The following is a 27,799-nucleotide window of genomic DNA, read 5'->3' as shown; positions in this document are numbered from 1 at the left end:
AAGGGAGTGTTCAGTATTAGAGATATAAATATATCTAGATCTATCTTTTGCACGTCATGAAAAGATTATATACCACTAGCTCCCCAACTACCACAGTCTTGTGGGTATATATATATATTTGTGGAGATAGCTAGATAGATATATATACCCACAAGACTGTGGTAGTTGGGGAGCTAGTGGTATATAATCTTTTCAGGACGTGCAAAAGAAACCCCCGCCCAAAAAAAAAAACTACACTTGTCTAGGACTACAGTAAAAGAGAGAACAAGTCTGGAGACACGGGGAGAGTTATCAAAACTGGCTTAGTTGCCCATAGCAACAAATCAGATTCCACCTTTTTCCTAAGGAGCTCTGAAAAATGAAAGGTTGAAACTAACTGGCTGCAATGGGCTACTTAGGCTACTTTCACACTTGCGGCAGTGTGATCCGGCGGGTAGTTCCGTCGTCGGAACTGGCCGCCGGATCCGCCGATCTGCCGCTGACTGAAAGCATTTGTGAGATGGATCCGGATGCGGATCCGTCTCACAAATGCATTGCAAGGACGGATCCGTCTCTCCGCTTGTCATGCGGACCGACGGATCCGTTTTGTAAATTTTTCTCATTTTTACCGATCTGCGCATGCACATGCCGGAACGACGGATCCGGCGCTAATACATTCCTATGGGAAAAAAATGCCAGATCCGGCGTTCAGGCAAGTCTTCAGTTTTTTTCGCCGGAGAGAAAACCGTAGCATGCTGCGGTTTTCTCTTTTGCCTGATCAGTCAAAACGACTGAACTGAAGACATCCTGATTCAAACGGAACGTGGGGACGGAGCCGCGGCACGGCGAAACAGCGGAAGGACAGATCCGACAGGGTGAACAGCCTGCCGGATCCGTCCTCCCGCAAGTGTGAAAGTACCCTAAGCCAGTTTTCCTTTACACCAGTTTTAATAAATGTCCCCCACGAGGCTTTAATTAGCAGAGCTGATTTGTAAAGTGCTATTGATTTCTACCATCTTCACCAACTAAAGTGGTATAACACATAGAAACTTTATTATCTTTTGTCCTTTCACCTGCATTTTGCCCAGGTTCAGGTAAGTTATTTGTACTGTAGGTCTAGTTAGTTTCTCAGACAAAGTTGCACCCTGATTGGTGAACAGAAGACTGTGGTAACACTTGGTTGTCCGGTATTATGTGATCTGAAGAAGTGTAAACTATGTACAGAAAATCAGTGCCTATAGATTAGCCAAGCTCCCATTAAACATAGCATATACAGTGCCGATGCTGTGCCGTCCACCTAGCGCACAATTTAAGAACCATGGCGTAATCTCGTGAGAGAGAAAGGTAAACTGTACAAATCATTGCTCTTATGTGATACAGTCCATCACATGAATCTGTAGCGTGTCCATGTCAGGTACCAACAATTGACATTTAGGGCAAGTGTGCACCATAAGGCTGGGCTGCTCCATGTTTTCTGCTCCTAGAAAAATAAAAAAATGTAATATGGTCACTATATTGCTGAAACCTTATCGTTTATCAGCAGTGAACAGTGTTTTTTCACATATATGTACACATTTGAACATTATCAAAGTTGTCAAACATTATTCAAAGTTTGTTTGTTTTTTTGTCACCCTAGGAATGTGATCAGTGGTATAGTGCTTTGGAATACTTAGGCTTTCATCGCTTGCAGACTTGGGGGGCCTTTGTTAGGCCTCTGACCATCATAGCACCCCATCATCACAGAGGCTGTTCACATCTCGTTTTTGTTGTACGTCAAACGGATACGTTTAAAAATGCAGTAGGAAAAAAAAAAAAGGATACACATGTATGCAAATTTTGTAGTTATCTATCCCTTTTTAATGTATATGGGCATATGAGGGATAACCCCTTTAAGCCACTCTCCTTGTCGGACAAGGTATTAAAAGGTTCTAAAAGTGTCTAAAACACTTGATAAATGCAATGCAAAACAAGTTTGCCAGTTTTTGATGCAAATTGCTCCAAACAATGGTGCGTTTTCAAAAACAATTCTGCACCAATGGCATCATGGCAATAGGCTGACTTGGAGAGCCCCCAGCTCCTGTCAAACTCATTTATTTTCTTACATAATCCACTTAACACTACCCAGAAAAACTCCAGCCATCCTTGGCAAGGTTCTGGCGGTATCACCTCCAGTATGTAAATGGTGCCTGCAGCACTAGACTATATCAGCTGTAATCACAATTGCTTGTCCCTTTCCCGTGAATGAAGGAAATGGATGGAGCTGGTAACTGCTCTACTCCCATTCACGGCAGTGAGAGCAGTGCTTAGAGTAGCCATCTACTTAGTGGTGACGGGCGGCGATGCAGGGTGTTGGACCCCTGCCAATCAGATACTGATGACCTAGCCCAGGATATGTCAATAGTAAAATCCTTGACAGCCCCTTTAAGTCAATAAAACAAAAAGACTATAGTCGAAAAGACATTTCTGTTACAGTTTCATCTAGTTTAGTTTTGCAACCTGATTCACAACTATTTTATATTAAGTAAAGAATGGAAGTGGGGCACTCTCTATAAGTAAAGGGATCTTTTATTGAACATAATAAATTAAGTAATTTAATACATATAAGAAATCGGCAAAAATTGACACTGATATAAAATTCGACAATGTTCTTAAAATTCAACAAAGGATATAATATTGCACACTGATATGAATTTGGCAGAGTGTTGGTGGTGAAGTTAGAATAATAAAATCGACATGAATAAAATCAACATGAATAAGATCCCAATATACGAATAGTTAAAACCATAAATTCGGATATTCGATATTTTCGAATAGTATACTGTTCACTGATAATAATATATTTTTCCAATACAGAATTTTAGTCTCTTGGAATAATCGCTTGTTGTCGATTATGCTGGTCGGCTTGTAATCGATCCTCTGGCATATAGATGTAATAGTTTGGTGCGAAATATTAGTGATACAAATAATCGCTTGCTACCGAATTGTAGCCAGTTCTTTAGTACATATAAATTCTTATGATCGAGAACATAGGCATGTACAGCCTTATACAGTCTATGTCGACTAGATTTCGACTTCTTATGCACATACCACTGAGGAAGGGGTCATTGTCTCAAATCCCCGAAACGCGTCTGGTACTAATCCCCCCATCAAGAAATAGGATATCGCCAGATTGAGGAGGCCTGGACATGCTCATAAGTACAGCGAACTGCTAAAGTGAAAAACTGCCGTCATATAAAAAAGACCAAACCCACGTGGAAGCCAAACATTCTATTGGCGCGAAAATCAAGTTCGTACAAGCAGCCCTTGAGACCGGGATCCGAAAGATTATACGCCGAGTCGAGGGCCCACAGTCCAGTACAAGACCTCCGGTAAGACATTACCTATCCTATCCAAGCGATCGCTTTCTACACTAAATACAGCGGGACGCCGCTGTGCGCATAAGAAGTCGAAATCTAGTCGATATAGACTGTATAAGGCTGTACATGCCTATGTTCTCGATCATAAGAATTTATATGTACTAAAGAACTGGCTACAATTCGGTAGCAAGCGATTATTTGTATCACTAATATTTCGCACCGAACTATTACATCTATATGCCAGAGGATCGATTACAAGCCGACCAGCATAATCGACAACAAGCGATTATTCCAAGAGAATAAAATTCTGTATTGGAAAAATATATTATTATCACTGAACAGTATACTATTCGAAAATATCGAATATCCGATTTTATGGTTTTAACTATTCGTATATTGGGATCTTATTCATGTTGATTTTATTCATGTTGATTTTATTATTCTAACTTCACCACCAGCACTCTCTGCCAAATTCATATCAGTGTGCAATATTATATCCTTTGTTGAATTTTAAGAACATTGTCGAATTTTATATCATTGTCAATTTTTGTCAATTTCTTTTATGTATTAAATTACTTAATTTATTATATTATGTTCAATAAAAGATCCCTTTACTTATAGAGAGTGCCCCACTTCCATTCTTTATTTATTGACCTTTATCAGACTGGGTGTTGTCTGTTAGTGGGAGCACCTCTGTTGGATCTCCACCTCACTCTAGTGCGACATTTCCTTTTATTCATTTTATATTAAGTAGCGACACATTTTTTAGATTACAACACAGTTGAAAAAGATGTAACTGGAATTAGAGGGTAAGATGAATGTAGCAGTGACCTATAACAGCTTACCTCTGGATACAAAAGGAGGATTGTCACTACTATCTGTTGATCTCGCAGAGCCATGTCGCCTCTGAAGCTGTTCTATGGACTGCCTGAAGAAAAAGGGATATATTAATCTATTCAATCAGAACAAACAACATTTATATATATATATATATATATATATACACATATATATATATATATATATACACACACACACACACATATATATACTAGCAGAAGGACCCGGCTTTGCACGGGTATATTTAATCTATTTAGTTAAATGTTTGTGTGTGTCAATAAAAGATAGACAGTATCCCCCATAACAGTGACCTCTACAGCACCCCGCCCCTTTAACAGTGACCTCCACAGAGGCCTGCCCCTTTATTAGTGATCTCCACAGTACTGTCTCGTTAACAGCGATTTCCACAATAACCCACCCCCTTAACAGTACCCCATCTTCTCAACAGTGATTTTCACAACACCCCATCCCCTTAACAGTGGCCTCTACAGCAATCTGCCCCTTAACACTGACTGTCATAGTGGACCGCCCCCTTAACTGTGACCTCCAGAGCAGCCTGCCCCTAGGGTGGCCAGGGGTCCGGTTTTAGGCCGGACAGTCCGGCTTTCAGACTCCTTCAGTCACCCTCCCTTCCAGCCCTGCAGCTGACAGAAGTTGATTTTTACCTTTATTTTTTCAATCCCTGTCGGCTGCGGAGTGGAAGGGGTGTGGCCTATCCAGATTGGGGGTGTGGCTTAGCAGGGCCTGTGGGCGGGGTTTTAAGTCCGTCCTACCTGCCCCCTGAACTGTGACTTCCACAGTACTCCGCTCCCTTAACAGTGTCATCCACAGCAAGCTGCCCCTTTAAAGAGGACCTGTCACTGCTCCTGACATGCCTGTTTTAATAGCTTCATGCATTCCCCATGTAATAATTCTGGAGCATCTATTCTTATGGTTCTATGTTGTGCCATTCCTTTATTATTTTTACCAGAAGTTATGAATGAATTGCTAGCAGTCTGCAGTAAGGGTACAGAGGGGTAGTAACAAGTTGGAGGGGGTACCTGCACAGACTGACAATGGCAGCACTGATTGGATAGAGTGAGTCTGTACAGGTACACCCCCCAACTGGTTACCTCCCCTCTGTACCCTTACTGCAGACTGCTAGCAATTCATTCATAACTTCTAGTAGAAATAATAAAGGAATGGCACAACATAGAGCCATAAGAATAGATGCTCCAGAATTGTTATTACATGGGGAATGCATGAAGCTATTAAAACTGACATGTCAGGAGCGGTGACAGGTCCTCTTTAACCCCTTAGCGCAGAACGCCGTACATGTACGGCGGGGGATGCATTGCCAGAATGCATTCCGCCTTACATGTACGGCAGGATGATCGGGCGGGCACCGGAGCGGTGCGCACCCGATCACTGCAGGGGTCCGGCAGTCCCTGGTAGCCGGGCCCCTGCTGTATCCGCCGGCATCGCTGTTTACAGCGATGCCGGCGGATTAACCCTTTCGATGCCGCGGTCCGCGCGGACCGCGACATAGAAGTTGTTTGCGGCAGGTGAGTGATCGCATCGAGTCCCCGCGCTGCTGTGGCGGGGACCCGATGCGTGACAAGGCAGCCCGATGCCGTGCAGAGGCTGCCCAATGCCCTGCACGGCATCGGGAACTGCCTTCTACGGGAGCCGAGGAGATCCAGCCTCAGGCTGGGTCTCCTAGGCAACCAGTTAGTGTATGACTCAATGTCATACACTAACAGGCAATGCATTACAATACAGATGTATTGTAATGCATTGCAGAGGGGATCAGAGTGGGATAGAAATAAAGTTTTAAAAAAAGTAAAAAAAAAAAGTGTTTGGAATAAAAAAATAAAGTTTCAAGTAAAAAAAAAAAAAAAAAAGCCCCATTCCCCTGATTTTCTAATAAAAAATTGAAAAAAAAAGAAAAAACACACATATTAGGTATCGCTGCGTCCGTAACGAACGGCTCTATAAATATATTACATGATCCACCCCATCCGATAGGCACCATAAAAAATAAAAAATAAAAACTGTGTATAAAAAAGCCATTTTTGTCAACTTACATCACTAAAAGTGCAACACCAAGCGATCAAAACGGCGTATGCCCCCCAAAATAGTACCAATCTAACCGTCACCTCATCCCACAAAAAATGAGCCCCTACATAGTACAATCGCCCAAAAACTGAAAAAACTATGTCTCTCAGACTATGAAGACACTAAAACATTTTTTTTTTTTTCAAAAATGAAATCATTGTGTAAAACTTAAATAAATAAAAAAAATATTTATATATTGGGTATTGACGCGTCCGTATTAACCTTCTCTATAAAAATATCACATGACCTAATCCCTCAGGTGAATACCGTAAAAAAAAATAAAAAAAACGGTGTAAAAAAAGCCATTTTTTGTCATCTTACATCACAAAAAGTGTAGTAGCAAGCGATCAAAAAGTCATACGCACCCCAAAATAGTGCCAATCAAACCGCCATCTCATCCCGCAAAAATCATACCCTACCCAAGATAATCGCCCAAAAACTGAAAAAACTATGGCTCTCAGACTATGGAGACACTAAAACATGATTTTTTTTGTTTCAAAAATGAAATCATTGTGTAAAACTGACAAATAAAAAAAAAGTATATATATTAGGTATCACTGCGTCCGTAATAACCTGCTCTATAACAATATCACATGATCTAACCCCTCAGGTGAATACCGTAAAAAATAAAAAATATAAACTGTGTAAAAAAAGCCATTTTTTGTCACCTTAGATCACAAAAAGTGTAATAGCAAGCGATCAAAAAGTCATACGCACCCCAAAATAGTGCCAATCAAACCGTAATCTTATCCCGCAAAAAATGAGACCCTACCTAAGATAATCGCCCAAAAACTGAAAAAACAATGGCTCTCAGTCTATGGAGACACTAAAACATGATTTTTTTTGTTTCAAAAATGAAATCATTGTGTAAAACTGACATAAATAAAAAAAAAGTATATATATTAGGTATCACTGCGTCCGTAATAACCTGCTCTATAAAAATATCACATGATCTAACCCCTCAGGTGAATACCGTAAAATATAAAAAATAAAAACGGTGTAAAAAAAGCCATTTTTTTGTCACCTTAGATCACAAAAAGTGTAATAGCAAGCGATCAAAAAGTCATATGCACCCCAAAATAGTGCCAATCAAACAGTCATCTCATCCCGAAAAAAATGAGCCCCTACACAAGACAGTCGCCCAAAAAATAAATAAAACTATGGCTTTCAGAATGTGGAGACACTAAAGAATCAGTTTTTTTTTTCAAATGCTTTGTTATGTAAAACTGAAACAAACAACCAAAAAAAGTTGTCATATTTGGTATTGTCGCGTCCGTGACAACCTGCTCTATAAAAGTACCACATGATCCAACCTGTCAGATGAATGTTGTAAATAACAAAAAATAAAAATGGTGCCAACACAGCAATTTTTTGTTACTTTGCCTCACAAAAAGTGTAATATAGAGCAACCAAAAATCATATGTACCCTAAAATAGTACCAACAATACTGCCACCCTATCCCGTAGTTTCTAAAATGGGGTCACTTTTTTGGAGTTTCTACTCTAGGGGTGCATCAGGGGGGCTTCAAATGGGACATAGTGTAAATAAACCAGTCCAGCAAAATGTGCCTTCTAAAAGCCACACGCCGCACCTTTCCCTCTACGCCCTACTGTGTGCCCGTACAGTAGTTTACGGCCACATATGGGGTGTTTCTGCAAACGACAGAATCTGGGCAATAAATATAGACTTTTGTTTGGCTGTTAACCCTTGCTTTGTTACTGGAAAAAATGGAGTAAATAAAAAATTTGGCAAAAAATTTAAATTCTCGAATTTCATCTCCATTTGCCAATAACTCTTGTGGAACACCTAAAGGGTTAACAAAGTTTGGAAAACCAGTTTTGAATACCTGGAGGGGTGTAGTTTCTTAGATGGGGTCACTTTTATGGAGTTTCTACTCTACGGGGGCTTCAAATGGGACATGGTGTAAATAAACCAGTCCAGCAAAATCTGCCTTCTAAAAGCCACACGCCGCACCTTTCCCTCTACGCCCTACCGTGTGCCCGTACAGTAGTTTACGGCCACATATGGGGGGTTTTTCTGCAAACTACAGAATCTGGGCAATAAATATAGACTTTTGTTTGGCTGTTAACCCTTGCTTTGTTACTGGAAAAAATGGAGCAAATAATAAATTTGGCAAAAAATGTAAATTCTCGAATTTCATCTCCATTTGCCAATAACTCTTGTGGAACACCTAAAGGGTTAACAAAGTTTGTAAAACCAGTTTTGAATGCCTTGAGGGGTGTAGTTTCTTAGATGGGGTCACTTTTATGGAGTTTCTACTCTAGGGGTGCATCAGGGGGGCTTAAAATGGGACATGGTGTAAATAAATTAGTCCAGCAAAATCTGCTTTCCAAAAACCACACGCCGCACCTTTCCCTCTACGCCCTACCGTGTGTCCGTACAGTAGTTTACGGCCACATGTGGGGTGTTTCTGCAAACTACAGAATCAGGGCAACCCATATTGAGTTTTGTTTGGCTGTTAACCCTTACTTTATTGCTGTAAAAAATGGGTTAAAATTGAAAATTTTCCAAAAAATAGAAATTTCTAAATTGTTTCTCCATCTGCCATTAACTCTTGTGGAACACCTACAGGGTTAACAAAGTTTGTAAACCCAGTTTTGAATACCTTGAGGGGTGTACTTTCTTAGATGGAGTCACTTTTTTGCAATTTCTATTCTAGGGGTACAAGGGGGGGGCTTGAAATGGAACATGGTATAAACAAAACCAGTCCTGCAAAATCTGCCTTGCAAAACCCATATGGTATTCCCCTCCTTGTATGTCCTCCCGTTTGGCCAAACAGTAGTTTACGACCACATATGGGGTATTTCTGCAAACTACAGAAGCAGGGCAACCCATTTTGAGTTTTGTTTGGCTGTTAACCCTTACTTTATTGCTGTAAAAAATGGGTTAAAATTGAAAATTTTCCAAAAAATAGAAATTTCTAAATTGTTTCTCCATCTGCCATTAACTCTTGTGGAACACCTACAGGGTTAACAAAGTTTGTAAACCCAGTTTTGAATACCTTGAGGGGTGTACTTTCTTAGATGGAGTCACTTTTTTGCAATTTCTATTCTAGGGGTACAAGGGGGGGCTTGAAATGGAACATGGTATAAACAAAACCAGTCCTGCAAAATCTGCCTTGCAAAACCCATATGGTGTTCCCCTCCTTCTATGTCCTCCCGTTTGGCCAAACAGTAGTTTACGACCACATATGGGGTATTTCTGCAAACTACAGAAGCAGGGCAACCCATTTTGAGTTTTGTTTGGCTGTTAACCCTTACTTTATTGCTGTAAAAAATTGGTTAAAATTGAAAATTTTCCAAAAAATAGAAATTTCTAAATTGTTTCTCCATCTGCCATTAACTCTTGTGGAACACCTACAGGGTTAACAAAGTTTGTAAACCCAGTTTTGAATACCTTGAGGGGTGTACTTTCTTAGATGGAGTCACTTTTTTGCAATTTCTATTCTAGGGGTACAAGGGGGGGCTTGAAATGGGACATGGTATAAACAAAACCAGTCCTGCAAAATCTGCCTTGCAAAACCCATATGGTATTCCCCTCCTTCTATGTCCTCCCGTTCGGCCAAACAGTAGTTTACGACCACATATGGGGTATTTCTGCAAACTACAGAAGCAGGGCAACCCATTTTGAGTTTTGTTTGGCAGTTAACCCTTGTTTTTTTCCAGGAAAAAATTGATTATATTGGAAAATTTTCCCAAAAATCTAAATTCTTAAAATGTATGTCTTTTTGCCATGAAGTCTTGTGGAAGACCTAAAGGGTTAAAAAAGTTTGTAAAAACAGTTTTGAATACCTTGAGGGGTGTAGTTTCTAGAATGGGGTCATTTTTGGGAGGTTTCTATTATCTAAGCCTCACAAAGTGACTTCAAACCTGAACTGGTCCATAAAAAGTGGGATTTTGAAGATTTCTGAAAAATTTCAAAATTTGCTTCTAAACTTCTAACCCTTGTAACATCCCCAAAAAATAAAATATCATTCCCAAAATGCTATAAACATGAAGTAGACATATGGGGAATGTAAAGTCATCACAATTTTTGGGGGTATTACTATGTATTACAGAAGTAGAGAAACTGAAACTTTGATATTTGCTAATTTTTCCAAATTTTTGGTAAATTAGGTATTTTATTATGCAAAAAAATAAATTTTTTTGACTTTATTTTACCAGTGTCATGAAGTACAATATGTGACGAAAAAACAATCTCAGAATGGCCTGTATAAGTAAAAGCGTTTTAAAGTTATCAGCACTTAAAGTGACACTGGTCAGATTTGCAAAAAATGGCCTGGTCCTTAAGGTGAAAATGAGCCTGGTCCTTAAGGGGTTAAAGCTGACCTGCAGCAGTGAAGAAAAATGGCTGGGTTGTTATGGAAACCTGGTGTAAAACGGTGTGTATGTGGAGACTAATGGCCTGCGAGATTCTATTGGCTGATAAAGGACATGTGACCTTGGGATATGAAGAGAAAGACCTGCAGGCTTGTATTGGCTCATGTGATGTTCATGTGTACATGACTGGGACCAGAAGCGTTGCTGAAAGATGCCTCTGCACTGGAACTGAGCGGCAGGAAGCAGGCGAGTGGACTTTAGGTACAGCACAGTACTGTCCTAAAGTAGAATTGTGTCTAAAGCTAGAAAAACCCTTTAAATGTATTTTATCAAATGCACTATACATGTCTGATTTGAAGTGCTTTCAAAGATTTCTTAAATGGGTTTTTCAAGACTTTTAATCGGTAGGGGTTCAACACCCAGGGCCCCCGTCGATCAGCTGTTTGAGAAGGCACCAGCGCTCACAGTGCAGTCACATGGCCTGAATGGGGCTGAGCTGCGATATCAAGCACAGCCACTATACAATATATGGCGCTGTTCTGATACAAGACCATAGTGCTACTGTGAGCACCACTGCCTTCTCAAACAGCTGATCAGCGGGGTTCTAGGGAGTCCACAGATCACATACTGATGACCTATCCATAGGAAAGGAAAACCACTTTGTGCAGAAGTATTTGCAGATTCAGGTAGTATGAAAAAGACAGAAGGTGTACCGACTGTGGGACAAGCTGCGTCCTTACATAGAGATTCATTTAAGCAGTTTCATTTTGTGAGCCCCAAGTACAGATATGGCTAAATCCACAAGCACTGCTTCTTCCACTGCCTCCTAGGGACTGGCTTCTTAGAACCACTTTCAGTAGTAACGTTTTACCAGATGTACAGTATATTTGCTGACATTTTACACATACTTTACTGAAATATTACACAGAGTTAAAAGGAGTTATAAAGTATTCAAAATGGATTTAGTCCAAAATAATAGTTTCCTAGGTATACATAAATATTTTGCTGTAGGCAACAATTTACAGAACTATATGGAATCCGCAATATCGGTTACTGAAGATTTCTTTAAAACAATGCACAAGGTGATTTGCCAGGAATTCAACAAAAATGACTGTTCAAAGGTGTGCATCAGTGGCGGCTGTGCAAGTATTACAGAACAATGAGATACCGGTCAGAGTAAAGGCTCGATCAGACGACTGTATATTTGTGTCTGTATCCGGATGTGGACCCGCATTGGGGCCGCAAAGGATGTGCTGTTAGCATCCGTACTTCCGTTCCACAGCCATGCAAAGAAGATAGAACATGTCCTATTCTTGTCCTCAATTGCGGAGAAGAATAGGCATTTCTATCATAGGGCTGGCCATTCAGTTCCGCGAAATGCGAAATTCACACGGCCGGTGTAATGTTACATTACCCTACTTCGTAACTTCCGGTCGCACCGGAAATGACGTGAGGAGGCGTGCCGATCTGCGCCTGCGCAAAACGACGGTTTATGGAAATCTCACAGCAGAGTTAGGCTGGACACCGGGACACTGCGCATGCGCCGGAGAGCCTCACCAGCCTTAGAGTAGGGAAAAATTATGGCCCAGTGCACAAGCGTGGCTAACTACAGAACATCCATCCGATCTCCGAACCTGCGCAGTGTGGGGGTAGGGAGATCTGATGGCCATTTTTTCTGTTAAATATATATATATATATTTACTTAACAGAAAAAATGGCCATCAGATCTCCCTACCCCCACACTGCGCAGGCACGGAGATCGGATGGATGTTCTGTAGTTAGCCGCGCTTGCGCACTGGGCCATAATTTTTCCCTACTCTAAGGCTGGTGAGGCTCTCCGGCGCATGCGCAGTGTCCAGCTTAACTCCGCTGTGAAATTTCCCTAAACCGTCGTTTTGCGCATGCGCAGATCGGCACGCCTCCTCACATCATTTCCGGTGCGAGCGGAAGTTACGAGGTAGGGAAATCTCACGAAGTAGGGTAATAAAACGTTACACCAGTATCCATGTTTTGCGGATCACAAAACAGATACGGTTATTTGAATGAGCCCTAAGGCCCTGTTGACATCTCCATTATGGCCTTCTTAATAAACTGATGAATCCCACTGACTTACAATGGGGTTTGTCAGGTTCCGCCGTGCAATATTACTAAATCTGCTAAAAAAGCTCCCCAACACAGATGTGAACACAGCCTAAGGAATGAAAAAAAAAAAAAAAACTCTACCCCTTCAATAAAAAAAAAAAAAAAGGATTTTTTTATATACACAAACAATATATACCTTCCCCGTTCCTCCCTTAGCTTTTCATTCTCTTGACGTATATATGCCAACTGTGCCGCCAACTGCTCCTTCTCTTGGTGAATGTTTTGTCTGGCCTCTCTCTCCGCATGAAAATCACTACAGTAAATCTCAATCTGGGCATGATAAAAAAAAAAAAACAGGTCCATAAATAACAGAGCAATAACAGTTCAAATAAGCCTACAGAAAGATCAAATGGCTAAAGAAAACATATTTATCAAGTCATTATTAGTGTCTGATGAATGCCATCACATCCTTTCACTTCTGATCATGGACGCTAATGAGAACTGCTAGGTATTACTGGAAACACAGAAAAAGAGAGGCAGCACTCATGTACTGTACAATGACCCCCTGCTCTGCTGTTTCCATAATTCCCATAGAGTTTGTATGGAGCTGCCGTGTATATGCTGAACTGCCTTCTATACAAACCCCTCCGCAGCGAGAGAGAGATAGGTGATCAATGCTTTAACTCAGTGTATAATATAAAAAAAATTATCCAACACCAAATATCTACTACATGAGAAGGTAAAAGGCATTTTACTGTATATGAAAACCTCCCCAGGGCCCTAAATTATGTTAAAACTAAAAGATGGTATACTTAGCTCTTAAAAGGGTTGTGCTAAGTTTTCAAGTTCAACTAACTGATGAGTGGAGGTCAAACCGCTTGGGACTCCACTGGAGTTCCCGGAGTCCCGTTCCCCCATCCTGAGCAGTGGTCTCATGTCATGTACTGTTGAGGCTAGTAATTGGCTGCAGCAGTCATATGCCTTAAACAGCTATGTCAACATTGCAGCCTGTGGCACTGGGGAAGTTTTTATATTAGGGTATGGCTGTCGTACGAAAGTTCATCTCTCATGTATTTCAGTGCTGTCTCAAGTCACAATTATTATTTTTTTGGGACTGCCGTGTTGTAGCATCTCACAGTGCAACACATTTTATGAATGTCGCGTGACACGTCGCAGTGTACCCATAAGTCGGAGTGCGTCTCATTTCAACACATTTTAATGCTTACATGGAACCTGGTACATTGACCTTAGTGTACAGTTTGCAGGCAGCATGTTATAGAGCAGGAGGAGCTGAGCAGATTGAATATATATATATATGATATGTATTATATTAATTCTTGCTCATTCTGGACTTCGAAGTCCTGTGGGTACACACATACAAGGAAGCTTCCCAGAATCAGAGTGAATTACAAGTTTTACAGAACGTTTCCAATAAAACGATATATCCGTCTCCTCAGCTCCATAACATGCTTCCTGCAGATCAGACACCATGATCAATGTGACAGCTTCTCTTCTCCCTAGCTATGTTAGCTTAGCTATGACTGAGACAAACCAATGTCAGATGTCTACAGGCTGTTGCCTCTATTAATATCAGACGTAAGAATAGGATCTGGGGGCTGTAAGTATAAGCAGTACCTATTGCTGAGGCGCTGACTAGACCCCTCTATGGAGTGCACAGGGTGTAGAAACACCTCATCAGTGTACTGGTCTCACCTGAGCACGAAGAACATCGATGGTCTCTGAATCTGTCTGGTATTTGGCAGCCAGCTCTTTTATCTCATCAATCTCAAACTGCTTCTTAGCCAAGGCTTTCTCACAGTCATCGAGTTTTTTCTGCATCCCAAGAAACTGTATTTTTGGCACCTTTTCAGACTGCGGACAAGATAGTGAAGCTAAGGTATCATTGTGAAAATATGAAAAATGAAGCAAGCAAAATATATTTCATTGGACTTGAACAGACTGAAAACAATCTTGGGTTGTCTCAGACTCCTTTCAAAATGCAGCGAAGAAATAGAAGAGGACAGCAGCATATCCAAATGAGGGTCCTTTATTCACCGAACATCCATGAAACAATGTACAAAAAAGTGCAACGTTACGGCCTTTATCAAGCATTGCTTGGTGGTCTGGACAAGCTGCTGCATTCCGAGGGAGTCATACAAGGTGCATTGGTGCTGCTCTAAACTATTTATTACTGTCCTTTCAGAATGCAGTCCACTAGCATCCCCAACAAAGAGAAGCCATGCCAGCCAGGTGTTGCCCCTGCTGCAGGGTTTATATAGTAGTACATGACAGGCATTCAGGTGAATGGCTATCCACATAATACAAGTATGGCTCGAGTCTGTCGGAACAAGAGCAGCTATCCATTTTGACTCAATTTTGGGAGTCCTGAGTGGGGGGCTACCTTCTTACATCCGTATGCCGTAATATGCCATATAGACAGGGCCAACCCACCTAAAATGGCATTGCCCCTCTAAGTGCAAGCTATATCGTAAATAGTACAGTTCTCCCTATAATACACAAAGTAAATATAGTTTCTCCATATAATAAACAGCAGCTCCATGTAGTACACCAATAGTATATGCGCGGCCCCCTCCGCTCACAGCACATGCGCGGCCCCCTCCGCTCACAGCACATGCGCGGCCCCCTCCGCTCACAGCACATGCTCGGCCCCTCCTAACAGTATGGAACTGTTAATTTGGACTCATCTCATGTTGTTCTAAATCTATGAGTGTATGTAAATTGGCACATTCTTATTGTACCAGGCACCCCCACATATCCCAGTTTCATCCCACACCCCATTACCAAAAGCTTAGCTAGTACCGGTAATAACAGACATTTAATACATACTAGTTGTACTCACCTCAGCTTCTTTTAGTAACTCATAGTCGGCCCTCTGCTTGTTCAATGCGGCCTCCAGATGAGATATCAGTTTCCTACAAAGAATGAAAAAATTATGAGATTAAAATGATTAAGCATTGCTGTCTGTGAAGTCTGATACAAGACAGAAATGATAAAGATACCACTAGTCTTAATATCAATAACATAATGGTAAACAACCCCATAAAAGAAATTGACTGAATATATGACATTATTGTAACCTGTTTCCTGAGTATTGTTTTCTGAGAAATTAATGTAATAAATGAAATTTTTTTTACAGGATATTTTGGTGCTCTGTATTATCTCTATTCTAGAACATGATGCAGAATACAGAAACCTGCTCACTCCTGCTCCATCACAGTCGGCGGGCACTTACTGCTGTTCCTCTCTCTTGCCCTGCTCCATTTTCATCTCTGACAGCAGGCTTTCCACCTGAAGCTCTAATTTCTGTACAGAATATAACAGCGTTTGTCTCTCATCCAGATCAGCCTGATTTTCTGTGAGTTTTTTATCTAGAGATGAGCATCTAGAACCAAGAATAAAATAGAATAAAATGTAAAAGAAGCAGCAGATAACACATTATAGAAACTGGATGCTAGTCTGTCATGGTTCTCCAACTGTATCTCGTCAATGCAGTCGAGTCCCATTATTATGACCACTTTCTACTTTTGATGTGGGTAACATGTAGCTCATGATGGAAGTCACATGTGATGAGATGGCTTGGTGAGTATATAAGGTGTGTGATAGGCTGTCTGCACACTTATCCCTCGTTACTGTCATGGGTAAAAGGGGTGATAAGAAAAAAAAAAAAAAAAAGGATGATTGTTGGCTTTCAGGCCAAGGGTGGCGATATTTCTGAAACTGTAGTTTGTAAACTGTTCACGTGCTGCTGTGATGTATCATGAATGGATACATGGTACCACTGATTAGCCATGTGGAAACTGCGGAGCACCATGTGCCACTGATGTGAGAGATGAACGTCGGCTACTAAGGTGCGCAAAATGAACCAGGGGGCCACCAGACGTGTATCTAAAACAGTTCTTTGAACCCTATTGCGTGTGGGACTCTAAAACAGACGAACGGTCACTGCACCTCTGCTAATGAAGTTGCATCGGCAGAAATTGCTTAAATTTCCATGGCAGTATCAGAATTGGACCTGATTGGCAAAGGGTTGCCTTCTCCAAGTTACGCTTTTTGCTTCATCAAACCGTTCGACGTTGGTGCGTTAGGAGAGAAACCACTGCTGAAAGAACACAAGCTGATGGTGGCAGGGTTATGGTCTAGGGAATGTTTTCATGGAATTCTCTGGGCCCACTCCTTCATGTGGTAGATGGGATCTTCCAGCAAGACAATGCGACATGTCAAACGATACAAATGTCTGACATTAATTGGAAAAGCATGACTAAGACTTCAAAGTACTATGATTGCCCCCTAATTCCCTAGACTTGAACCAAACTGAGCATCTGTGGGACCACCTCGATCGTCATGACCCTCCCCCACGCACCCTCCAGCAGCTATAAAATGCACTACAGTCAGCATGGCTCCTGACCAGGACCTTACCGAGTCTCCCAGCCCGTCTAGCAATGCTTCATGCTGCACACTGCGGTTACGCTGGATAGTAGCTGGTGGTCATAATAATGTGACTTGAGCGGGTTTTACCACTCTGCACAGTGCTACAAAAGATGACTGGTGCTCTTTATTATTTTACCAACATGTTACACAGTATAACACATCATGGCAATGACAAAATACAGTGTGGCAAAGATAAATGAAACAAATCACTTGAAAGCTACAGGCAATAGAAGATTTCTGGGAAAGGAGTAGGCAGCTCTAGACCTGTCGGGGTTGGGGCGGTGTCGGAATACTGGTTCGGGAGACACTTTATGTCAGGTTGTATACTTTTTAGAAAGGGTAATACGCTAATAAAATTTCAATCTCAATGGAGATGCCTGGAATATATCTGTATGAATGAATCACTAAAACCATTACCTGTCCTGAAGATTGTTTTTTAGGAGTTGGGCTTCATTTAACTTTTCACTTGTTTCATAAAGCTCTTTATTCAGCGCCTCAATCTTCTGTTTTAGGTTGTCCACTTCAAAAGACAGCTGTAAAACAGACTAAACAGTCATCTCAACTGCATAGCCAACTGAAAAACTAAAAGGACATATTCCAAACTGCAACCTCATTTTTATAACTCATTATGTTACACATGTCCAGGTTATTCCCCGAGGCACGAAAGACAGGATATAATAAATTGTGTTGCTACCATTGGCTTTCATATAGCAGACCTAGTGGATATAAAACCTACTCACCCGCTCTGCAAACTCTGCACGTTTCGGATCACTCTGCTCCTCCGCCGCTTCTGTCTCAGTTTCTTTGTCTGATAAATCAGATGACTTCTTTTCCAGTTTGGACAATCTATGGGGAAAGAGGTTTACTCCATATAGTTCACTATTTCATTCTATGTAAAATGACCAAGTTGAAACCAGTGTATTACTCTCACGTTTAATACATTTTAGTGCGAATTACCAACATCTTTTCTAATATTCATATAGTAAATCTGATCTACCCTTTTTTTATAGCCACACAAAGTGCTAGCTGTTAGAAACATCCTATAAAATCTAGAGGGTTTTAGATCACTGCTTGGACTTAAATGGGTTTTCTCATCTGAGACATTGGTGGACCCTTACATATGTCTAGATTGCTCCCAAAGTAAACGAGAGCGAACCGCACAAGCACGACCACCCTACATTCATTGATATGGGAGTTCTGTAAATAGCAGAGCACTGGTTCAGCTGTTTCCAGCAGTCCCATAGAGGTGAATGAAGAAGCGGCTGTGTATGTTTGCGCTACTCTCCCTTCATTTCTATGGGACTTCCAAAAACAGCAGAGTGCACTCACTCGGCTATTTTCGAACTCCCAGAGAACGTAAATGGAGAGCACACTGAGCATGCATGGTGCGCTCTCGTTCACTTTGGGGGTCCTGTTCTGGAGATTGGTGGGACATGCACCTATTCAACATTAATGGTATATCACTAGGATATGCTACCAATGTCTCATAACCCCTTTAAAGGGGTTTTCTGACAAATGACATTTATCACCAATTCACATGGGGCCCCACCACTGATGTTCCTCTGAACTGCACGAGTGAGGAGTATTTGTAATGGAGTGGCTGAGTATGTCCACTGCCCTTCCGTTCAAAGTCAAACATCAGAGACACCAAGTACGGCTCTTGTTACCATAGAATCCCCTGTAAGAGACAACCCCTTGGAGTTACAGTCCACTTGCCTCTCATTTGCACTTGCTAGCTCCTTTTGCAATTGTTCTACTTTTTCGGTTTCTTCCCGCAAACTGTGAAGGAGTTTGCTCACTGCCAGTTCCTCAGTTTCCATTTCATGGTTCTCAGTATCAGAAGACCTTGTCCTGAAATGTACAATATTACCATTCAACCTCCTCATCAGCAACAGAATAGGGGGCACAAGACATAATAGCGTTGCACAATAATATTTTAAGCTCTTGCAAGGACCCTCACTCCTATTTTTTGAGCTGTTGATTAGTTTGTTACTTTGTAATGTCCGAGTTTGTTTTTACATGCACTTTCCCATATTATTTATAAAGATTAGCATTCTAATAGTCCACATGATACCTTAGTGTAGTTCTATGATAGAATGGAGAGAAATAAAACATGGCAATAAAACAGCCATTCCTTTTCTACAGTGCCTCTTCTTGATAGGCTTTATATTACAGCAAGTTTCACAACCAAGTACAGAGAGGATGGACAGGACAGACTGGTAATGGAGACTGCATGCAAGTGCTGCTGCTCATTAGCCACATCTGCTCATGAACTCCATTTCTACAGAGATTCAGATGATGACCACATTAAACTGTATTCAGGATCATGATTCCTGACAAGCAGAGCAGAGAGGAGGATGAGGCAGCTCTTTAGCTCAGCGTTGTGAAGTAACTTGTCCTCATGTGTGATTAGGACAAGTTTTGTGTGTACTAATAGGACAGCGGCCATTTTGTTTTTCCTAATGATTGCTCCCCAGATAAAATGAGCCTTTTTAACTAATGTAAGGTATTTGGGAATATATTTATAATGAAGTAATATTTAAGTATTTTCATTTTCTTAATTCCCAAAGAACCCCTTTAAGTAAAACCTACATTTTTACATTTATATCTTTGCTTTTTTTTTTACTTCCTTTGAAAAGCTATGGGTAGAGGGAGGGAAAAAAAACTGTAATTTTCATAAATGCATATGAACTTTTTGCCTCATGATTGTTTAACTCAAGGCAAACTACTGCTACATGTACATACAACCTTAGATATCATTATAATACCCATACATGAAGATATATTACAGGTATGCTTGATTATTAAAGAGAGGTTGTCACCTTGATTTTGCCTATTAACCTAATGCCAATAGACTCTAGCACACAAACATGATTTAAAGCACACATTTGCTTCCCTTTTCAGTGATCCTGTCCCCAAGAAAAATAACTTGGTTAGCACCATAGGACATTACAGCACAAATGAGAGAATATGTGATCAGTTAGGGGCAATGAGCCTGAGCACTTTGAAAGAAGGAGAACACCCACCTGGCCACGTGGGGCCTAATTTGTATATGAAACAAATGGTGTCATTTATCAAGCTGGTGTAAAGTAGAACTGTCTTAGTTGCCCATAGCAACCAATCAGATTCCTCTTTTCATTTTCCAAAGGAGCTGTCCAAAATGAAAAGTGGAATCTGATTGGTTGCTATGGGCAACTAAGACAGTTCTACTTTACACCAGCTTGATAAATGACCCCCAAAGCTTTTTTCATGGGTGAAAGAAACTGTGAAAAAAGAAGCAAAAGGAATGTTTCATTGTGCTCAAGTCTACTGGCATTCAGTTAATAGACGAAATCGAGGCGACAGACCCTTTCTAATACAGGGAAATGAAAGAATGATTAACAAATTCTATATTTGATCATACCTGTATGAAATAATATCATGACTTGAATCTGTATCATTTAGTTGGTCTTCCTTGATGTCTATACCAATATCCTTTCCCTATAGAATAAAAATATTAATATTTGGGGTCGTATACATTGACAAAACAAGCAAATAACTGCCTAGTATTCGTGTAATATATAAATCAGAAGACAAAACATTGTTGGACTTCGGATTATAAAATGTGACCTCATATACATTTTAGGCTACTTTCACACCAGCGTTTTTTGATGGATCCATCATGGATCAGCAAAAACGCTTCTGTCATGATAATACAACCGTCTGCGTCCGTTATGACTGGATCCGGTTGTATTATTTTTAACATAGCCATGACGTATCCGTCATGAACTCCATTTAAAGTCAATGGGGAACGGATCAGTTTTATTTTGTGGCTGAGAAAATAGATCTGCCACCATTGACTTACATGGTATGTCATTACAGATCAGTCATGCTCCGCACCACATCGCGGACAGAAAAACGCTGCTGGCAGCGTTATTCTGTCCGCAATAGGGACGCAGCCAAACGGAACAGAATGCATTCTAGTGCACGCTGTTTCATTCAGTTTAGTTTTGTCCCCATTAACAATGAATGGACACAAAACGGATCTCAAGAGCAGAAAGGTAAAGCGCAGATGTGAAAGTAGCCTTATTGGGATGTGACCACCTTTTATTAATTCACATAAACACAAAATCTGTCCCAACTTACTGCAATTCTGATTTCAACAAACGAGTCTTCAGACGTGTAGCTGCTGAGTTTTACTTGCAGCTCTGAGATTATCCCAAGAAGATCAGCCTTCTCAGCCTGAAGACGTACAAGCTGAGCCTTCAGATACTTTACTTCTTCTTCATTCTCAAGAGCAGAGCCAGACGATGTCTAAAAATGATTAACACACACAGAAATCATAACATTTTCACTTAGTAACATTAAATGAACACTGCACCAGACTAAGAAAGTCATGCCTAACATAAAAACTAAAATGGCTATGTTTACTGTACAAGCTACTTTTTTTGTTGCAACAAAGCTTTTTTAGAATGGTCTTGATTAAAAATAATCGACCCATTTTGCATCTACAATTTAGACCTGTGTGTCTCCAAGGTAACAGACTACGTAGACATCATGTGTAGTCAGGATTCCTGTTATCTGTCCCTTCTTGCTGGTGTCCATTCTGTGGGGTAGCAAGATGTAGGAGACAGACAAACAGAAATACAGAATCAGACTCCACAGGGTTTTTTGTAGTCTTCTCCCATGGAGACATATTGGTCTGCATTGAAGCTGCGACACAAAAAGGTAGAAACAATCAAGACCAAATAAAACACATTGTTTACACCATTAAAGGCTTAAAATAAAAGTCAGAACACACATTTTTTTTACTTTACTGTGAACATTTGAAACTGAAGTGCATAGAGTAGCAGTAATATATTCTGATGTTTCAGAACCAATCCGACATCAATCATACATGGTCGAGTCCCATTATTATGACCACTTCCTACTTTTGAAGTGGGTAACATGTAGCTCATGAAGGAAATCATGTGATGAGGTGGCTTGGTGAGTATATAAGGTGTGTGATAGGCTGTCTGCACACTTATCCCTCGTTACTGTCATGGGTAAAAGGGAAGATTTATAAGAGTTGCAAAAAGGAAGATTATTTGCTTTTGAGCCAAGGGTGGCGGTATTTCTGAAACTGCAGTTTGTGACCCGTTCATGTGCTGCTGTGGTAAAAGTGTATGGTAAGTGGACAAATGGCACCATTGTGAAGAAGTGATGTGGAAACTGTGGAGCACCACGTGCCACTGCAGTCAGCATGGCCCCAGATACCTGTGACAACCTACCAGGATCTTACTGAATCACTCCCAGCCCCTTTAGCTGCTGTCTGTGCTGCACACTCCGCTTACTCTGGATATTAGCTGGTGGTCATAATAATATGACCCGACTGCGAGTTACATCATAGCAAATAAATGCGATCATATAAAAGAATTTGCTAATATTAGGTAATCAATACCCCATATTTCCTGTGACATAATGAGACTTTAGTGCCAGGCACCCGAGCAGGGGTGGTTATCTTGTACCTTTAGTTGCTGTATTTCCTTCCTCAGTAGTTCATTCTCATGACTCAGTTCACACAAGCGCTGCTTTGCTTCTATATTTCCAGGTTCAGACTGTCCTTGTTCCTCCCTCAGTTTTTCTCTCTTTAAGAGCTCTTCAAGACGTTCCTTCATTTCCTGATTCTTCTCCTTCATGGTTTCTAAATATGATAAATAATATTAAACAATCTTAAAATATACCAAAAATAAGATGAAATATTCAAGGCCCAAAACCAGGTAAACTTTTTTATAGTAGAAAGTTGTTTTCTTTCGAATTTAAGTGTGAAGGAAGAAAAATCAGCCATTGTCAGGAAATGTTCAAAATAATACATTTCTTTGAGGAAGGATGTGGCAGGTTTCAGCCGTTGTGATACGCAAGGTGATAAAATACAACGGAAGAAGTCAAATCAAACAATTTTGACTGAGGCTTACATCCCTAAGACTAGCACCTATGTGAAGAACCGGGGAGCCCAAACCTCCGACCCACCTGGTACAGCAACTGTCTCATCCAGATAGAGAATAAATGGAGAGATGGCTGCACACATTCACTGTTATGGGAGTTACAAAAATAGCTGAGTAAGCATGTCCAGCTATATAACCTCCAAAGCAGTGAATTAGATGACCCTTCCAACCATTCTTCATCTCCAATAGATGGACTGGGGAGAACCCCACTCTCCACAGGTCCTTAAGGTGGGGCCCATATCTATTAGACATTTATGGCATATCCTGTGGATATTGCTATACATGTTTAAGTTGACAACATTGCTTTAAAAGGGGTTGTCCAGGTTCAGAGTTTAACCCAGACATACCCACATTTTCACCCAGGCAGTGCCCCTGATGTTAGCATCGGAGCATTTTATACTTTTTTGTTTATAATAACACACTACTAGGTGGAGGCTTCCACCTAGCAGTGTTAGCGGTGATGTCACAGGAACTGATGGGCGGGCTTTAGCGATGCCCTACATGTTTTACAGGCTAGGGCAGCGCTAAAGCCCTCCCATTAGTGCCAGTGACGTCATTGGTCTCACTGCTGGGCAGAAGCCTCTGCCTAGCAGTCCTTATGGAGAGCCCGGTACGTCACCGGAACCCATAAAATGCTTTTGCCCTGCACAATTCAGTACAGGACAAAGGAGAGCATCCGATGCTAACATCAGGGGGCTGTCTGAGTGAAAATGTGGGGATGTCAGGATTCAGCTCTGAACCCGGACAACCCCTTTAATACAGAACACAATTTATTGGTTACCCTTTAATTTATTGTTTTCCACAAGCAGCTCCTTAATCTGTTCCAGCATTTCAGTATCATTTTTGTTACAAAGGCTACTTTGAGACTGGTCCGAGTGTCCGTTCATCATCGTCGCCATCCCAGGGGCCTGGTTAAAGGCCTGGTCAGCCATCACCACAGTAACTGAAACAGAAAACACAGCATTTAGTCCATGTCCATAGACACACATACACCCACCCTAATATTGGTATAATATAGTCCACGTGATCACACAAAGGCTTGCATAAGATTACAAGTCACAAAGGACAATGTGACCATATAATCTTGTAATCCACCACTGATCAAGTATGACTGACTATAACAAATACAGGACTATTCTGTGTGCTGCTATTGTTCTAATGCCCAACATGCCAAGTACTTTGCTTTCTCTGATTCTGACCCTTCAAGAGTCCTAACAGAACACAATCTACAATGTGTTCCTCCTTCCACATGGGTATGTGGTTAAATCCTCCCCCATGTGCCTCGTCTCTGTGGTGGTGCTCTCATCCTTGGGCTGTTGTACGTTAGAAAGTCTATATCAGGGGTCAGCAACCTCCGGCACTCCAGCTGTGGCAAAACTACAATTCCCAGCATGCTCCATTCATTTCTGTGAGAGTTCTGAGAGGAGCAGAGGAAGTATGCATGCTGGGAGTTGTAGTTTTACAACATCTGGAGTGCCGGAGGTTGCCTACCCCTGGTCTATATGTAATACTATGCCATCTGGTGGTGAAAAGTGAGCATTACAAGAGAGATATACACCTTTCAGAGCGCAGACGTTACAAACTGACAGCAGTGGAGGAGGGAAGAGATTTTTCTGAACTTCAGAGTCTGCACAGTGCTGCTGGTTGGACAGTCATGTCATAATATCCTTTCTCATCGGTGATAAAAACCCAGCACAGTGTACGTGTCCCCCGTGTGTGTATGTTTCCTAATGTGTGTGTGGTTTTTTATGTTACATTTACTATGCATTGTTGCTCTAGTTCAGGGATCAGCAACCTCCGGCTGTTCAGAAACGACAACTTCCAGCATGTGTAATTCACTTCTGTGGGAGTTAGAAGAAAAACCAAGCATGTTTGCATGCTGGGAGTGGTAGTTTTGCAGCAGCTGGAGTGCTGAAGGTTGCTGATCCCTGCTGTAGTTACATCCGGGCTCCACTCCTTTCTGTGGCCAGACCCTCCCTCAATGCTTTGCCACTGCCTGGCCTATCGATCAGAGCAGCGAGGGAAGGGCGGACCACAGAAACCAGAGCTTGGGTGTAATGAGAGCAAAGGTGACACCCCTGTTTCACCCAATTATTTGCATATTAAGAAAAAAGTATCACAACTCGGGGACAGAGCCTCAGATGAACCAAAGTACAACAGCGTTTTAATCAGGTGAAGCACAGCTACGTGTCTATGCAAACAGCTGGATAGGGAGGTTGTGGGGGACAGATTCCTAAATTCCACATTTAAATGGGTTCTATCATGAAGGACTTTTATGGCATTTTCGCAGAAAAATCCAGCCCTGAAATATCTTGGTGATCAGTTGTGTCCCTACAAACTCTATTAAATATGGAAAACTAAACAATCCTCAGTCTCGCGTTCAGAGAGGGTCATGGAGCACAGGCATCTTTTAAGGAGTTTTCAGGGATCGGCATATTAAAGGGGTTGTCCAGGTTCAAAGCTGAACCCGGACATGCCCATAATTTGACCCAGGCAGCCCCCCCCCCCTGATGTTAGCATCAGAGCATTTCATGCTCCGATGCTCTCCCTTGCCCTATGCAGGATCTCGCAGGGCAAGGGCTCTTTTATTTACAATGACATACTGCCGGGTGGAAGCTTCTGCCCAGCAGTGTGTTCGGTGACGTCACCAACTCTGATGGGAGGGCTTTAGCGCTGCCCTAGCCGTTTTACAGGCTACTGCTGGCTGCCCTATGGAGAGCCCGGTTCTTCACCGGAACTCCAGAAAATGCATGAACTGCTCCGATGCTCAAGTCAGGGGGGACTGCCTCGGGGAAAATGGGGATATGTCCAGGTTCAGCTCTGAACCTGGACAACCCCTTTAATAGCAAATCCTTCAGATCAATATCAGATCAGTGGGAGTCTGAATCTTGGTAGTCTCGCCAATCAGCTCTGTGTAGGGGCTGCAACACGCAGGTAGATGACCAGTAAACCTTGGTCGTCTACCTGCACACACCACATATGGAATCGGTGGAGCTCCTATTTAAATGAGTGGGACAAAACTTCAATACTTCTGAAGAGCCTGCAGCACCGGCATTAGCTGGCTAGCCTGGGGGTGCTGAGTTTAGGACTCCCCCACTGATCTGATATCATAAAGATAGGTCATCAGTATGCTGATCCCGGAAAACAACTTAAAGGGAACCTGTCACATTCCCTTAGCTTTCAGTGCTTTTCTTTTGCTAAAATAAGAATATAATATATATATATATATATATATATATATATATACACAAAGCTACTAACGTTTCCGGAGCCCAGCACCGCCCCGCATCCTCCGATTCTCCTCGTTGCTCTAACGACGTCACAAAGTTAAAGAGCCGTAATCTCGCAATGCGCGAGGCAGCGCATGCGCAGTGCCGGCATAGTGTTCATTTCCTGTGCTGGCATCAGCCTCAGGGAACGAACTGTGCATGCACTAGCTGCCACACGCGAGATTACAGTGCTTAAACTATGTGACATCAGGGGAGCAAGGAGGATATTTGGAAGATGCGGGGCCGTGCTGGGCTCCTTCAAAGGGGGCGTGGCTGGGCTCTGGAAACGTTACTAGCCTTATTTACATTATATATATATATATATATATATATATATATATATATATATATATATCTTTTTTTAGCAAAATAAAAGCACTGAGAACTATGCGGACTGGGTATTGCAGACGTGCTAGCGGTGATCTAGCAGCGCATGTCCTCAGCTCTATACCCAAAACCCAGGTGACAGTGTCCCTTTAACTATAATAATTACCCATTGTTTAAGTCTGCCAATACAGGCCAGTCTTCTGGATAGCGGCTGCAGGGTATGAGGAAACATTTGCATGTGTCTGTGCAGTGGGCCCCAAGATGTAGTTTACTGGAGGGACCTAGACACCCCAGTCCAATACTGGTCCCTTGAGGACTAGTAATACCTTCTACCAACTAATCCAACACTGGCGACACTTAGAAAAACTGTAAACTGATCAGTTCACATTGACAGCCCTGTTAGAGGGTATCTGGAAACAATGGAATCAGGAACAGGAAAAACTCCATAAAACCCAATCTCATCTAATAAATACTGCCTCAATAAGGAAATGGAGAGCACAGTAGAGGTGCTACCACAGGGAGGCGCTCTGCTCCATGACCTCAGCTAGTTAGCAGAACATCCACAGCATGGTGACACTTTCCTCCCATCAGTTTCGTTTCCTGCTTTGCAGAAGTAAATAGAACAAGCTGCATAAGAGGCCACGGCTTCCCTGTGACCCTCATTCTAAATACTACAGGGCGCCCTTGGGGCAGGTTCCGGTACCAGGAAGGATGTGTACGGGCACACATGGTACGGGCCGTCGGGGAGTCTTACCTGCGTCCTCCTTGTCATCCAGACTCTGTAACATTCCACTCACAACACTCGGGGACACACCCCCATGTGACGTGTGATCACATGACAGCGCAGATAGCAAGGCGAAGGGAAATTCCCAGTCATGGTCGAGTCACGTGATTAGCAGTGTGTTAGGTGTGTTGCTGGCGTGTGATTGGCTGACTGCTGGGTGACGTAATGGCCGCTTAGCACTCTGGGAAGGTTATGTAGGGATGGAGCGGATTGCTCCAGAGGGAAGTGTCACTCATGTGATGAGGGCATAGTGCAGCCCTATTTATATTCATTATACCGACCTGCCGAGACCTGCTCCAAGCGTCAGGGTGCC

General features: G+C 41.8%; 1 protein-coding gene across 1 annotated transcript; it reads right to left on the bottom strand.

Annotated features, from left to right (window-relative positions):
* Positions 1-1,010: 1,010 nt before the first annotated feature.
* On the bottom strand, positions 1,011-27,580 carry OPTN (optineurin). The gene is made up of 14 exons (XM_044276754.1): positions 27,457-27,580; positions 23,888-24,049; positions 22,630-22,805; positions 21,269-21,436; positions 20,547-20,623; positions 18,860-18,994; positions 17,884-17,989; positions 17,561-17,676; positions 15,948-16,097; positions 15,555-15,627; positions 14,408-14,566; positions 12,891-13,024; positions 4,181-4,263; positions 1,011-1,459 (listed from the first exon to the last, which is right to left on the bottom strand). The coding sequence occupies exons 1-14, from the start codon at positions 27,488-27,490 to the stop codon at positions 1,347-1,349; spliced, it is 1,686 nt and encodes a 561-aa protein (XP_044132689.1). The 5' UTR covers positions 27,491-27,580; the 3' UTR covers positions 1,011-1,346.
* Between the last annotated feature and the right edge of the window lie 219 nt (positions 27,581-27,799).

The sequence above is a fragment of the Bufo gargarizans genome, chromosome 2 (genome assembly GCF_014858855.1).
Source record: "Bufo gargarizans isolate SCDJY-AF-19 chromosome 2, ASM1485885v1, whole genome shotgun sequence".
Lineage (NCBI taxonomy): Eukaryota > Metazoa > Chordata > Amphibia > Anura > Bufonidae > Bufo > Bufo gargarizans.
This window is presented reverse-complemented; position numbering and strand designations above follow the sequence as displayed.